General features: G+C 38.2%; 1 protein-coding gene across 1 annotated transcript; it reads right to left on the bottom strand.

The window, feature by feature from the left end:
• Nucleotides 1-1,005: 1,005 nt before the first annotated feature.
• LOC104406620 (fatty acyl-CoA reductase 1) lies at nt 1,006-14,377 on the bottom strand (the record flags this gene model as incomplete). Its single annotated transcript, XM_010015670.1, has 5 exons — nt 1,006-1,477; nt 3,517-3,644; nt 4,979-5,108; nt 12,470-12,641; nt 14,310-14,377. Coding segments are annotated over 5 exons (661 nt in total), but the record flags the coding sequence as incomplete, so codon positions are not given.
• Between the last annotated feature and the right edge of the window lie 521 nt (nt 14,378-14,898).

The following is a 14,898-nucleotide window of genomic DNA, read 5'->3' as shown; positions in this document are numbered from 1 at the left end:
GTTTCAATCTTATCTTACAACTTGCTAGTTTGCTTTTGTTTTTTAAACTATCTTCCCTACTGAAAGAAAGTAACATGCAGAAAAAATCCCCCAGGTTTCTTCATAATTAAACGTAGTCGTTTCAGTTAAAATTTTCATTTTTAAGCAAGGTGCATCTTGCTCTGCATGCCCAGTGAAACGAGTTTTTATTGGGGCAGGGATGCGGAAGTGTGCTTACACATTGGTGTTGTCCATGCATCAAATTTCACAGCTCGGAGATTTAAAAATTATTAATTCATGGAGTATTTGCTAACGTTGCTTAGAATTTAAAAACAGGTATACCTCAATGAAAGCCTATAGTTTGTCCAACTACTATTACCAGTAATATAAATAGCAACTAAGCATAATAAATCCCTTTCAAATACCTTTTGAAGTCAGAAGTGTAACAATCAAATGCTGGCTCTGTGTTGCCAATAAGAATCATTAAAAAAACCCAAAAGGGCAGTCAATGACTTCGGTTTTGTCTCCCCCCACACACACACACCTCCTGTATCCCATCCCCCCCTGGGGTTATGTTTCCTTTTATCTACTCAATGATAGGATCAATTCTGCTTTCAGAGAAGCAGATTGCTCATGCTGACATAAATGTAGGTTAGACGCAGCCAGTTTCAAGCACAGAACTGAATCATCAAGTGTATTCTGAAGACCAGACTGGACAAAAGGCCTTTCAGTAATTAAGGAAGGTTGGATGTTTTGATTTGTTTTTCTTTTAAAGCCAAACAGGCACCATTGTTGCATCCTTACTTTGATAAGAAAGGAAGAAGTGGCAAAAAGACAAGTTATGAAAGTCCTCAATTTTTTTTTTTGCCAGGAGATCTACCATCATTTATATGATTTTGCAACTTTCAAAACTCTTTGTAATTTAGAAGAATTTCAAATAAACATGTTTACAGCAACTAGCAACTAAGTCAGTATTTATCTTGCTCAACGTGGAGTAAAACTTAGAAGAAAAAAAATCATGTTAAGGCAGATTTCAATCAAACACGTTCCAAATTGCACAGTTACATTGGTCAGCAGTCTAAAATGTTTCCCCAGGTCAAAGAGTTAAAGTTATTTAAATGCTTGTCTCATGCCAATTCATCCTGGCACTTGACCATTTTATTTTCTGTTTCCAGGAAGATAACACGACTAACATTACATATACCATACCGTATATTTTGCACTCCAATTTAAGATGAAATTATGCTTTTACAAAATGTGAGATGACTACATGTTACAGGCTTTGTGCAGTTAGACCACCGTATGCATAGATGTCCTAATGCTAAATTCTCTTCTTCAGTATCTCATAGTACTGGAGGCTCTGAAGTAGGAGAGGAACTTGTAACACAGACTAACCACAAAGTACCAGATATTTCTTGCCATTTGTGATCTTGCAATAAAGATACGCCAGATCAGGATCACAAGAATTGTATTGAAGCCATAGCGTATATTCCTTAACCTAAAGAGGAGGGGGGGAAAAATGAAATCATTAAAAGCCAAGGTACCAAGACTTGCAGCAAAAAAAGAACACTCAAAAATTAACTTCTAATGGAGAATTAAACTTGTTCATCTATTCATCTCAAAATGTATTATGAGTGGTATTAACTGAATGATGGGAGTAAGCTGGTAAGCGAAGGATCAGAGAAGGCTTTTCTGCAGTTCACTGCTGAAAAGTGAAACACACGCTAACTAGAAACAGAGCCAGCGCTGCAGCTAACCACAGGTACTTCTGCTTTAAAGCTGGTTGGAAAAGAACTCTTAAAGCCAAGGTCACATACACACACACACACACACACACACAGAGTAACTTACCTATAGAAGGCTGCCATCCACCCCAAAACCACAGACATACTTAACACTCTGAACTTCCCTCCTCCCCTCCAGATGTAAGACTTGATATATATGTAGAAGTAACTCCAACTGTCACTGACACCACACAAAAACATCATAGGATTTTTCTATCCACAGAGACCAGAGTCTTCCCTGCAATTTTAAACTCATTCCTTCTCAGGGAACTATATTTAAAAGATTAGGAAAAACCAAGTGTTCTTTTACGGCAACTCTGACTTTTAGTAATAATCTCATGTGAAAAGATGGAAGCTTCAAGACAAAGAGCAACCACACTTTGCTCTGATTTCTCAAAACTGAAGCAATCTCTTTGGTTCAGTAGATTATGACCATTTGTATTTTAGAGACAGCTCTTTTTAAGGAAATACTCACTGCCTTATCTTGGTTTACAGGTAGGCTGGCTGTTACTATAGCCAGACTTCCATCTATATACCTCCTTTGTAGAAAAAAAAGCAGTCTAAATTTCTGTATTACAAAAGTAAAGCTCACTTTTCTATTTGAGAAAAAATTTCACCCTAGTAGTTTTGTAGAGAAGCCAGGTCCCCTAGGCTGCCACATGTGGCTAATGTTGAAGCCGTGGACTTCAACATCAACAGAGTTAAAAGCTAGATGGTAACAGAAGAGACCAAATACCTCAGAGTAAATATAGGTTAGAATCTAAACCTTCTGCAAAAATAATCCACTTAGTATAAAGTGAGAGCTGAGGATAACCAGACACTGTTCAAATACAAGGCTATTTCTCATGTTATTTTTGGTACGCTCCTTTGCACAGAGAAGGTAAACTGCATGGTAAATATTATGCATTTTTTAACAGCATCTAAATAAACTTAAAAAAGCAAAACCAGAAGGGGACACCTCCTCAGCTATTCCCACCATCATCACAGATTACCATCTTCCAAAAGTATTTGAGACCGTAACATATCATGCCAAACCAATCTACAACTGCAAATCCTTGTCTTTAGAAGAAGGACACAAGTAATGTCTTAGATCACTTCTCTTTGTGCTATCAGGATAGCAGATGTGAGGTAGTACTGCACAACAAGAATCATCACTTTTGTCTCTCTAATAAAATAAAATGTCTACAGCTATCTTTATGAATAAAACAAGGACAACTGTGCCAGTAATACTCCAGGCAGTAACAGCCACAGAGAAAGTGCTAAGAGAAGTCATCTCAGAGCACCAAAATCTAAGTTTCCAGCTTGGAGGTGGAGAGTCCATGACTATTTACTCACCTGCTTCAAAAGATCTCATTCCCAGAAGAAACAACCATTGTTCTTCCTAAACCTCCCTAACTAAACAAGCCATTCTGACTTTGAGTTATATGTACCTTTGTAACTTTCAAAAGATACTTGGGTAAAATCAGAAATCCGGATTGCAGCAGACACTAGTCATCAGAGCTACAACTATAATCCCAGACTAATACTATAACTATTAATACTGAGAGCAACTCAGGAGTGACAAATAGAACAAGGAAGGTGACACCTGACTTCCTCAGAAAATGCTTCAGGCCACTGGACTGAAACAGAAAAATTCTAAAAGACCTAAGCAGGTGCTATAAAGAACAACTAAGTTGTAACACGGAAAAATAAAACTTGACAAGGGTTGGAAAACACAAAATATAAATGAAGAAAAATATAAATTTACACTTACTTATTCAAGTGTTTCCTAGCTGCGGGAAGGCCAGACATTTCTTCATTCAGCACGTATTTCTTCGTTCCCATGCAGTAATTTTCCATGTATTCTGCCCAATGTAGTTGTCGTACATCAAAATTAAACACCTGCATAAAAGAAAAGCTTTCAGCATTAGTTGCCTAAAAATTCAGTTGCTATATATAGTAACTTAAAGGAAAAGGAAAAACGCTTTTCTACCAGATAACTCAAATTTGTCTTTGATGCAAAACAGTTATCATTTCCTTATTCACAAGATTTATATCCCATTTCTGACACAGCCACCAGCTTCTCTTTCAAATTTCAACCATTTCATGTCTTATTTTCCTCCTCAGTGGTAGTATTCTTCCCTCCACTTTGAAGTGTGCTGCTTTCCCATTTCATCTGTATGTAAGGAATTCCACTCTAGAAATAACTTTCTATTACGTTGTTTCCATTTAAACAAGATAGTTCTACTATGCTATAACGACTGCTCTCTGCCAAGTTCACTCATAAATGCAGAGGGTTTTTAGTTGTGCTTGTAGTTATACAGCTGTAGTTTAAAAAGAACCATTTGAGCATCTTTCTCAGGAGATATAAATCCAATAAAATGACTTGATTTTTGGAAACTACGGTGAATACACGTCTGACTTTTTTTTGTTACGTTTTCTCTCCCCTGTCCTGTCAAGGAGGGAGAATTGTACTACACCTTTAAGGTCAACCCACCACAGAGGTGTTTGATAAATACAGTACAAAAATAGAGGCTTACATAGACAGTCAACCACACACAGTGGGAAGACTTAAGGTTTTTTCATCCAAGCTATTTCATTCACTCTTACTCAGACCCTGCACTCAGTTTTTCTTCTTCCTCAACATCCTCCAGAAGTTTTCTGTCATCCTGCTTCCATTACACTTCTCCCCCTTCATGGGGCAGTTTTAGTCACACAGCAAAAGCATGCTTCAGAAAGAAGTGACAGAATTTACACCCAGATTTCTTTGAATACACATGGCTTTCTGGCCAAACCATAAGAAGGGTATATAAAATCTGTTACCAGTTTAAAAACAAGCAAGAAAGTCCCTCAAAACTCACCTCCTGTTTCCTCAGAAGAGATTAACTGAACTAAAGCCTTGTTTTATTCATGATGTAGGTAAAACTAACAGTTTTACATACGGGCAACGCCACATCACATGATCAGGCAACTCCAAAGACAACCATCTTTTATACCAGGCCTCCTTCCAGGGTGTCCTGCCTTTCCTTGTCTCTGATCACATCACTGAGCTAGCATATAACACAGCCCTGCTACAACCAAAAGAACATGACAGGAATCTCTAGTGCTGAGTTAGTACTAGGGTTAGCTCCACAGTACAGTAAGCAGCAGTACCAAAAGATGTCCTTTTTCAATCTTGAATAAATGAGCTTATACTTCACTTTCAGTCACCATGCCCACATCACACAGCTACTTGCCTTTTTGTCTTCGGGGCTTAGCTGGTTCATTAGCATAGTCATGTTTTCAGTATTCCAGATCCAAGAATTGCTTGTAAAGTATTCTAACAACATCATGGCCTTATGAAGACGTGTTATTGTTTTCATCATCCTACAGTCCAAGGCATGGAATGTATAGGTTACATGGTGGTAAAGATTAGCTCAAACAAGAACAATAGACAGTAAGATTGTAAATTTTTTTACCCTCCAACCCCACACCCCTATGTAAACAATACCCCATCTTGCTCTGTACCCAAAGCATGTTATATTCCATCAATAGGATATTTCTGCATATTACTGAAGTGGATCTTGCCTGTCCAATCTTTATACAGAATCAGAAATTACGGGACAGTCCTTTTTTCTTAATCCTACTTCCAACTGTAATAGAAAGTTACCATCTCTTTTTTTTTATTTCCCCTAGGAAAGAAAACAACTATCTTCTGTTGGTAACTCTTAGTGCTGCACACGCAGAACACTCTTCCCTTCAGTATACTGGAATATCCAGTACTGAACAATACAACAGTACTGAACAATTTGACTTGACAAGAGTTCGACTACACAGTGCAGAACATATAGACATGACAACTTTAAGCAAGGGAATAAGTTTCCCTGATCATTTTGAACACTGTGCAAGATGAGACACCTAACAAACCAAAACTGGTTTATTATGGTCACTAAGAGATCAAGGCTTAAAACCACCAGAAATACAGCTTAGGCTCTTAACCCGCTGCTTCTTCAGCAAAGGGCACGAAAACATTTAAGAGCACAGATAGACAATAGCAGTTCCTAATAGTTACGTGATCAGTTCTGCCTTATTTCCAAATATGCAGAAATACCTTCCATCATACCTTATTACGCAGAGGAAGCAACTCTTTAAAACCATCACTTGGAGTACAGAAAAATTATGTTGTAAGGATCAATCTGGGCAGTCTGATCAAAGAGAAACTTATCTGAAGCGGATCCAAAAAACATGAGTCATCCAGCTGCTCAGATGCAAAGTCCCCGCATTTATGACGAGGCAATTGTTTCCGGTGTTACAGTGCTAGAGACAGCCACTCAACTTCATTAAAGTTAGCACCATGTAACTTAATGCTATTACATTCTTGCTTTGGGTGCTCAAGGTAGTTCCATCTCACAGATCTGCTTCCAATTTGATCCTTACAGCAGGACACACTGGCCATTTTAAGCATAGTCAGGGGGGAAGAGAGGGAAAACAAGGAAAGCAGAAAAACCCAGCACTAACAAGAAATAGCTTTCCAAAGGTAGATTTTGTTCAGGGAGGGTCATAGAAGCAACGTAAAACACCAATTTTTCTCTGAAAGCTGCCTTGGTGCATTCTTGTGCATACCTGTAGAAGGGATATAGCACATTGTCCCAGAAACACTAGTCTAAAGGAAGTACTGTGCATCACACTAGTGTCTCCTACTGTCACTAATGGCTGGCATCTCAGTATCTAAAGGAATATCAAAACTTCCTCTTCTCATGAAGTAACAGAAGCTGCAGAGACCACTGAAGAAGTAAAATATAGCTAAAGCACAAATGGTTTTCCTTAACCCCATAGGAACCTATCTAGAGTAATTCAGAATTGTGTTATAATTTTAGACCACCAGCTAATTTTATTAGTAGACATTCCTAGATGCTTTCAAACACCTGCCCTTAGTTTCACCAGTTGGGCAAGGTAGCAACAGCGGAAGCCAAGCTGAACCACAGTTTCTCCAATTGAAAAATAATTAGGAATACAGACTGTACATTCAAAACATATCCTGCACTAAAAAGAATAAACTGAAATTAAAAAACCCATATCATTATTTAGGTCAAAAAATTCAGAAAAGAACTCAAAACTTGGAAAGCAAAGGTCCCACTGGTCAGTTAAGCCAGAAAAACCTCACAGCAGAATGGCCTGGATAAAAACAGTGCCAAACAGGAAAACAGTGGCTAAGTACTTAGACTTTTTGCACAGGTCTGTCCACTGACAGTCTTAAGATTATTTAACTTAGCTGTTAACTTGTACCTGCCAAATTTTTGTTCTTAAGGTAAACTGGAAGAGCAGCAAGTTTTAGACTGCTACAGTTGAGGAAAACTTGTGCCCCTGCAAATACTAAACGGTGCAAATTAGTATCTGAATAGACAAATGCAGATTTTGAGCTTGCAGCTGGCCACTGACATTCATTTTAGCTCTTTTCTGTGAAGAAAAACTAAACTAAATTTGAACTAATATAAAGACTAACCTCTGCTGGGAATCTTGCTGTCCCTCCTTATGGATACAGTTTTAGAACGTAGCTAAGCTGATTAAGACACAAAATTTTTAAACATCAAGTGGCTAAAAGGAGTCCTTCTACCTCAGCTGTAGGTTCCCCCCACACACACCCCCAAATCAAACTGGATTTAGTGACTGGCCACAGAACTGCTGATTAAATTCTGTCATTTTTTTTTTCCCCCTCTCCATAAGATCGATGTATCAGTGTCGTGGTTCAAGCCCAGCCGGCAACTTGGAACCACGCAGCCGCTCACTCACTCCCCCCGCTCCCGGAGGGATGGGGAGGAGAATCGGAGGAATGTAACTCCCACGGGTTGAGATAACAGCTCTCCAGTAACTAAGGTATAATACAAACCACTGCTGCTACCAATAATAATGATAAGAGGAATAACAAGGGGAGAGGACACAACCGCTCACCACCCGCCGACCGATACCCAGCCGGACCCGAGCAGCGATCTGGGCCTTCCGGGTGACTCCCCCCAGTTTCTATACTGGGCATGACGTGCTGTGGTATGGAATAGCCCTTTGGCCAGTTTGGGTCAGGTGTCCTGTCTCTGCTTCCTCCCGGCTTCCCCTCCTCCCTGGCAGAGCATGAGACTGAGAAAGTCCTTGCTCAGAGTAAACATCACTGAGCAACAACTAAAACCATCGGTGTTATCAGCGTTGTTCCCAGACTGAACGTCACAAACACAGCACTGCACCAGCTACTAAGGAGGAGAAAAAATGACTGATGGAGCTGAACCCAGGACAATCAGCCAAAAGAATCACGTCTCCACACTCTCTCAACTGCTAAATCAATTACAGACTTGGCAGAAGAGGACTGACTTTCTTGGTGACAGCTTGTTATCTGCACCAAATCAACATGAAACTATACTTTTCTTTTTTTTGAGAACTAGTAAGGTGACAGACTTATTTCAGAAATATCAACACTGGGTGTCATTTAGTGGACACTGGTGTAGCTTTGGCAGACTAAGCTTCATAAACTTCAATAGCACCATATTCCTCCTCCAAATGGGAATGCATGCAACTCTAAGCATGAGCACACGTTATCGAACTCTCTCTCGAAACCTGAAGATTTGAAACACACATTTCACAGGTTGTTCCAGGGAAAGCCACTGGATACAAGTCATAAATATCAAAGCTATTTATAACCAGTAAGTGTAATATCAAACACTGCATCACTTCTTCATAAGATAAAGACCTGCTGATCATCAAAAACTGAACCTTAGCAGCAGTCAGCAGGTCAGTGTGACAGCACCAAAGACTTTTACCTAGATACTAGGCAAAATTCTGCCTCTACCAGACAGTCCTTACTGCCACTGACATAAAATACAGCAGTTTGAGAGGCACATCACATGAATTAAAGTCTTAAGCAATAGTTAATTCAGTTACAGAAACATGCCCACGTAATTACTGATGCCAGACAAATGAAAGTGACCTGCCTATAGGCTATGACTGCATTTTGAAGAAGTCTTACATACAACCTGTTGTCTCCAGGCTAACAACAGTTTTGATGCTAAATGCAGAGTGATCCTTCAGTGGATCTACAGGCTGCCAATCTGTAAGTCTCTGCATAAGCAGTAGAGATAGGTTTGGGTTTTTCTTGAAGATTCACCTAAAATACTTAAAAACAAGCTTTCAGACTCATCTTCATTCAGATTTTCATTTGGCTGTAAATTTTGTACTACCAGAATTCCTATCTTGCCAGCAGCTCTGTGGCTCCTTTAAGTGCATAACCTAAGAGTGCTTCCAAAAGGAAAAAGCATATTAATCTATTTAATAAAAGTCTACTATATACTCGTTTCTGGTTTCTAAGAAAGTAACTATGAAAGGTGCTTTATATTAAGTTTTAAGCAGCTTTAAATTGAAGTGACAGGTAACCAATTATGCCTTTACACCTCATACATGAACCACACCTTTCCTTTTGCTTTTTAAGGAAGAGGAACAGAACGTGAATTGCTGGAGAAATCCATGAACTACAAATTTAAGTATTTCATGCCACATTCTGTTCTTCTAGTAAATACACCCCACTGCTGGGAGTATAGTTAGAGGTTTTTAGATTTGAAATATATGGGAGTGGTTTTAAATAACATGATTTTGTTGTGCTACACTCTATGCAAAGTTAAAAGTAAGATCTACAACTAATATTAAAAGCAATCAGAAAATCAGTAAGCTTTGCTATGCAATTACCTGTATACATGGCAAGCAACTGACAATACTCTCCTTAAACTTGGATGTTAAGGATTATCACCACTATTTCTGTAACTGTACAATGCTGTAACAGTATTAAGTATTTAGTACAAAATATTAAATCTTCATTATGACAATCCTTATTGTATGTTATAAATTTCAGAAGATATTATATGCATTATTTCTTCCTTCCCTTTCCTCAACTGTTAATATTATTAGAGAATTGTGAAATTCAAGAAACTTAAATGATAAAAAAAAAAAGCAGAACTATTTCCAACTCACCAAAAACATTGCTTCCACAAGTAATGTGCAAAAGAATGATTTCATACTGCAGAAAGTTGTCAGAAAGTTTTCAAAACACCCTGAACAGGAAGACTTTATTATCAGCATAATCCTTCAGTTCTGAAGAGTCACAGGCCCAACCTACTTCTTCCACTTAAGAAATTTCTTATTCAGTTGCAGCACAATATCCTGACAGTACGACAACAGTGCAGTTAAACCCACTCAGTAATTTCATTTCTTAGAGTTCTTCCTACATTGTACACAACCACCTCATCTTCAGACTCAGCACGGAGAGGGCAGGCTAGTGACCATGTGATGTCAAGTTAGAGTATTTGAAATTTGTGCTGATACTACATTTTTACTATACTGCTCAAATCTTTCTGCTAAATCATGATGGAAAAGGTCGTATTTTAGATTACACCAGCCCTTCTTCACTCAGAACAGCATTATATTGAGTTTAAGAATTGCTACTAGCATTTCCAAGTCTTCAGAGTACATGCTACCTGGTAACTAAAACCATTCTGCCAGTTGGACAGAATGACCACAGCAACGGTAGTACATCCCTATCCCTTGATTGTCTCCAATCCATCAGTTAAAGCAGCTTTCAAAGTTCTCCGCATCAGAAGACTAGAAAAATAAAGTAGGAAAGGTCTGTCTCAAATTTATTCTATTACTAAAGCCCACTACGGTTTAACAGTGCATGTCTTGCTTGCATCTATGTATTTACTTTCTTCTGCTGCTCTTACTGCAGGCTCCCATCTTTTAAATGCTTGAAGGAAAAAGAAAAAAAACAAACACCGAAATTATAATGAAAGGTACCTTCCTGTAAGTGGGCTGAGCATCAAAAGCTTTTCTTTCAAGAGCCTTTGAGCAACCTTTGTAACTGAACAATAGCTTGCTTTAGTTGAATCCACCACATATCCTCCAAACTAAAAATCTTGTGCATGATAGAAAACTCACCCACTCACTGTTATATTAAACTAATTAGAAATAAGCTTAATAGTAATAATTCATAGGCTATAAAATACATATGTAATGTCACCAATTGTACTGGTACTGATAGAGTCCTAAATTCCATCACTGGACATCAAGCAAGAACTCCAGGAAAAGCAAAAACAAGACTCAACATTTAGAGTGTTAGCAGCATTCTAAACAACATGATTATTCTCAGCCTTGTTTTACTGCTACTAGTCAAATACTTAAAAGACTGAACACCTTTTAAAGACTGACGAGATTCTGGAAGCTCTACTTCCTAACCATCTGAAAGACAGTAGGGTTGGCATTTATATTGTAACTGGTTTTAGTGATTGATGGTGGATTGACGTGGGCTGATGGTGATTGATGGTGGAATTCCAACATCTGTTGGAATTTCTTCATCTTTTATTAAGAATAACTTAAAATTACAAAACAACCTAAAAGCTAGGAACTTGTACATTCAATACCTTCTTTTGATCTGAAAAGCTTACACCTTCTGAATGTGAGAAGGTAAGTATACTGCCACAGCCTCCTGCCACTACTGTAGCTGTATGACACTATTGAGTCAGATTGGAACAACAGAACCCAAGGCACTTTTAGAAGTTTTCTCCTACAAACCTGCTTACATGGCTTCCTTCTACCGATCCAGTGCCAAGCCTGTTACAGAACTTTTCCCCTCCTTGTACAACTGGCCTAAACTACAGGACAGCAAATGAATACTCACTTGTGTTCATACACTATCACCACAGTGGAGATTTTATAGAATCTGAAGAGAAATACTTTTGAAAATACATGCCATGACTTAAGATCATATGGCTTGGCAAATCTGAAACAAATTGAAGTGACATCTTTTATTCCTTCTACATAATTTAATGTAGCCTATTTAACAGAGCTATGTAATTTTCACCACTGAAGAAGTTAGCCAGATGCTAGTGTAAATCTTATAAACTGAAATGTCAAGATGATGCAAAACAACATATCAGATTGAGTTGTATCATCTACAGGAACAACCTACAATTAACTCCACCTCCTGTTCCATTTTCAGTTTATAACAGCAATCTTTACACAAGCCGCTTCCTAGAGTTTAATGACTGACTAGGATTCCAAACCAAGATGTATCTTGGACAACATTGCTGAGCCAGTCATTAATCAATTCAGAATGCAGCCATTGGATTGTTATAGCTTGTAGTTAGTAAGCCTAGACAGCACCATGCCATGCCTCCTTCACATGTCTCCACCACCTTGCCAGCAAAATATTTTAGCCCTGTCCTTCTTACCATGGTTTATGACCTGCCAATCTGAGCAAAAGATCGTGCAAAAACGCAGGCATTGTATGGCTGACTGCAGTCCAATATTGATATAAGAGGCGGTTGGACTGAAAAGTTATATTAGGGTGCCTTACTGCACTTTCTAATGGATTTATCTGGAAACTCAAATTAATGTGGTGTCCTGTGGGAAAAAATAGCGATCAACATATTTAACTGTTTATTATTCAAGAATAAACATCACTTTCTAGATCTTGTAATTTAGTCTACCTTGACTATTCAAACCCCCAAACTACCCAACAAAGACATCCTCAATTTTGCTAGAAATCTCAGTCACTTTGAATTCAAGGACCTGTTCTCAGGAAAAAAAAAAAGACAAGTTTTAGTCACAAAGCATTCAGGGGAAGAAAAAAGAATTTACAAATCATCAATATGCATCATAGTGTACGCATAGCTTTGTTTAGAAGTCAGAGGAACAGACAAGACAGAGCTAGTCACCATTACCTTGGGCTTCTTCCAGTAATCCTGAGGTAGATATCATACAGGAATGCTGGGACCTTATGGCTTACAGCAATCCAATAATGATATAAAAGGTGATTGGAAGTTAGATTTACATTGGGCCGTCTGAAGGCCTGTTCGAGAGGATTCCTCTTGAAAGTAGAAATTACATGGTATTCTGAGAAAGAAAAGTTGCGTAACAGCTTTGATAATAACCATGTAAAGTGTAATGGTTTTCAAAGTACATTACAGTGTACAATATTTATGTCAGTATGTCATGTAAATAACTACCCTAACTTCTCTACGATTCTCAGAAACTAAAACAAAGTCATAAGCCTAATTTGAAAGACTGTTGTACTGGCTCTTATTATAATCAAGAGGTCTTGTATGTCTTCATCTTCAGTATCATATTTTCTTGTAGCTTCTCTCTCTCTGTTCCTCTTCCCTACCTTAGAGGCTGTTTCCAAAACTTTACAGCAGTTTCAGTTTATATAGCATGTAAAGCTTTTTAAATAGTCATTTACATTCACAAAAGCAGCTATTCTGATCTCTTGTGGGAAGAATAATTAAAAACCAGACTGAGGACTTCACAAGTGTCTGAAGTGCATTTCAAATGACATTTTAAGACAACTTATCCATATTTAACCATTGAGAAAAAGGCAATTAACATGGGACACCATGTGAAACTCCTGCCGACACCTGAAAATTCTTTACATGACAGATACGCAGGATCAGTACCTTAAGAAGTTCTGATGAAATTCACCTCTTGTAACATCAAGCTGTTGTTTACAGACTGTGTTTAAACACCCCAATTCAAACTGGGATATAAATTAAGTCAGCAATTTTCCAAGTTTGGCTGAAGCAACGGTTATAAACAAACACATGTAAAATAGGCAAAAGCAAGCAAAAAACCATGAAGAAAATAGTAGAGAGAAGTAAAATAGATTTAAGTATTAAAGAAAAAAAAAAATAATCTGAGCTTAGGAATTCTATTTCTAAAAAACTGAAAGCAAATAAACAGGTTTACCTTGCCAGCCAGCTTGTATTGCTATTTATAACAAAAACTATCCCAAAGCTTTTGGCACGTGGGTTACATTCTAGTCAGCATATCCAAGAGTTGAAAATAGGTGACCATTCTTTCTTAAAGATTACTTTTCCATGTACATAATTGAAGTCTCATGTAGCTAACTGCAGATTAAATTAACTTAAGCCAAACACAAAATACTACACAAGTGCAAAACTATTCTTCCCATACCTCTCAATCATGCAGATACACAGAACATGTGATTGTGGGCTGTTTATCCATACGCATTTGTTAAGGTCGACATTAAAGCCAACATCACTACTGCTCCTGAGCAAAGCTTTTCTCTGCTCACTATCTGCAATCTGTGGATTATGTCATGGCACCAAGCAAAAAAAATCAGTGATCCCATAGTTTAAATTATAAAAGAACAAAAAAAAAACCAAACAAACAAAAAACAAAAAAACCAAAAAACCCCCAAACAAATAAAAAAAACCCACAAAAGCCCCACAACCTACACAAAACCACCAAAACAAAAACCCAACCAAAAATCAAAAACCACCAAAAAAAAAAAACCTCAAACAATCAAAAAATACAATCACACACACAACCAAGAACAAGATGAAACAGTGGTAACGCTGCAAGGGAAGAGAATTAACAGTGGAAGATAATGAAAAAGCACAGTACACTGCAAAATTGAGAGGTATACCTATTATACCAATTTCAGTAATAAAACTGCAGTATCACCTACTGATTATAGCCTGTGCTTGTGTTATTCAACCTTATTTTTCTGTTAAAGCTTATGAAAAAAGAAACGTAGCATACCAATTTCACCCCAGTGGAAAGGATTGGTGCCACCTGTTGTGCAGTTATATACCATGACATTTCTTGGTCTGCGGGGAAAGAAAACAAAAGAAGTTAAAAGACAACCTACCCTTTAAAAAAAGAGATAAGACATGACTTATCCCTTACCAGTGTTATCCTTTCCCTCAGCAGTATCATTTACATAAAGCAGAAAGCTCCTGTCATGTTGGGGTTTTTGCTTTCTGTATCATCTTCCAGTATGGCAGTCAGGTGAAGTTCCAGACGACTGGAAGAAGGGAAATGAAACCCCCATTTTCAAGAAGGAGAAGGTGGAAGACCCAGGAAACTACAGACCAGTCAGTGTCACCTCTGTGCCTGGCAAAATCTTGGAGCAGATTCTCCTGGAAAGAATGCTGAGGCACATGAAAAACAGCGAGGTGGTTGGTGACAGCCAACATGGCTTCACTAAGGGGAAATCCTGCCTGACCAATTTGGTGGCCTTCTATGATGGGGCTATGGAACTGATGGACAGAGGCAGAGCAGTTGATGTCAGCTACCTGGACTCGTGCAAAGCGTTCAACGCTGTCCCACACAACCTCCTTGTCTCTAA

The sequence above is a fragment of the Nestor notabilis genome, unplaced genomic scaffold, assembly GCF_000696875.1.
Source record: "Nestor notabilis isolate BGI_N333 unplaced genomic scaffold, ASM69687v1 scaffold12290, whole genome shotgun sequence".
Lineage (NCBI taxonomy): Eukaryota > Metazoa > Chordata > Aves > Psittaciformes > Psittacidae > Nestor > Nestor notabilis.
Note: the sequence above shows the minus strand (reverse complement) of the source record. Positions and strands in the feature narration are given on the sequence as shown.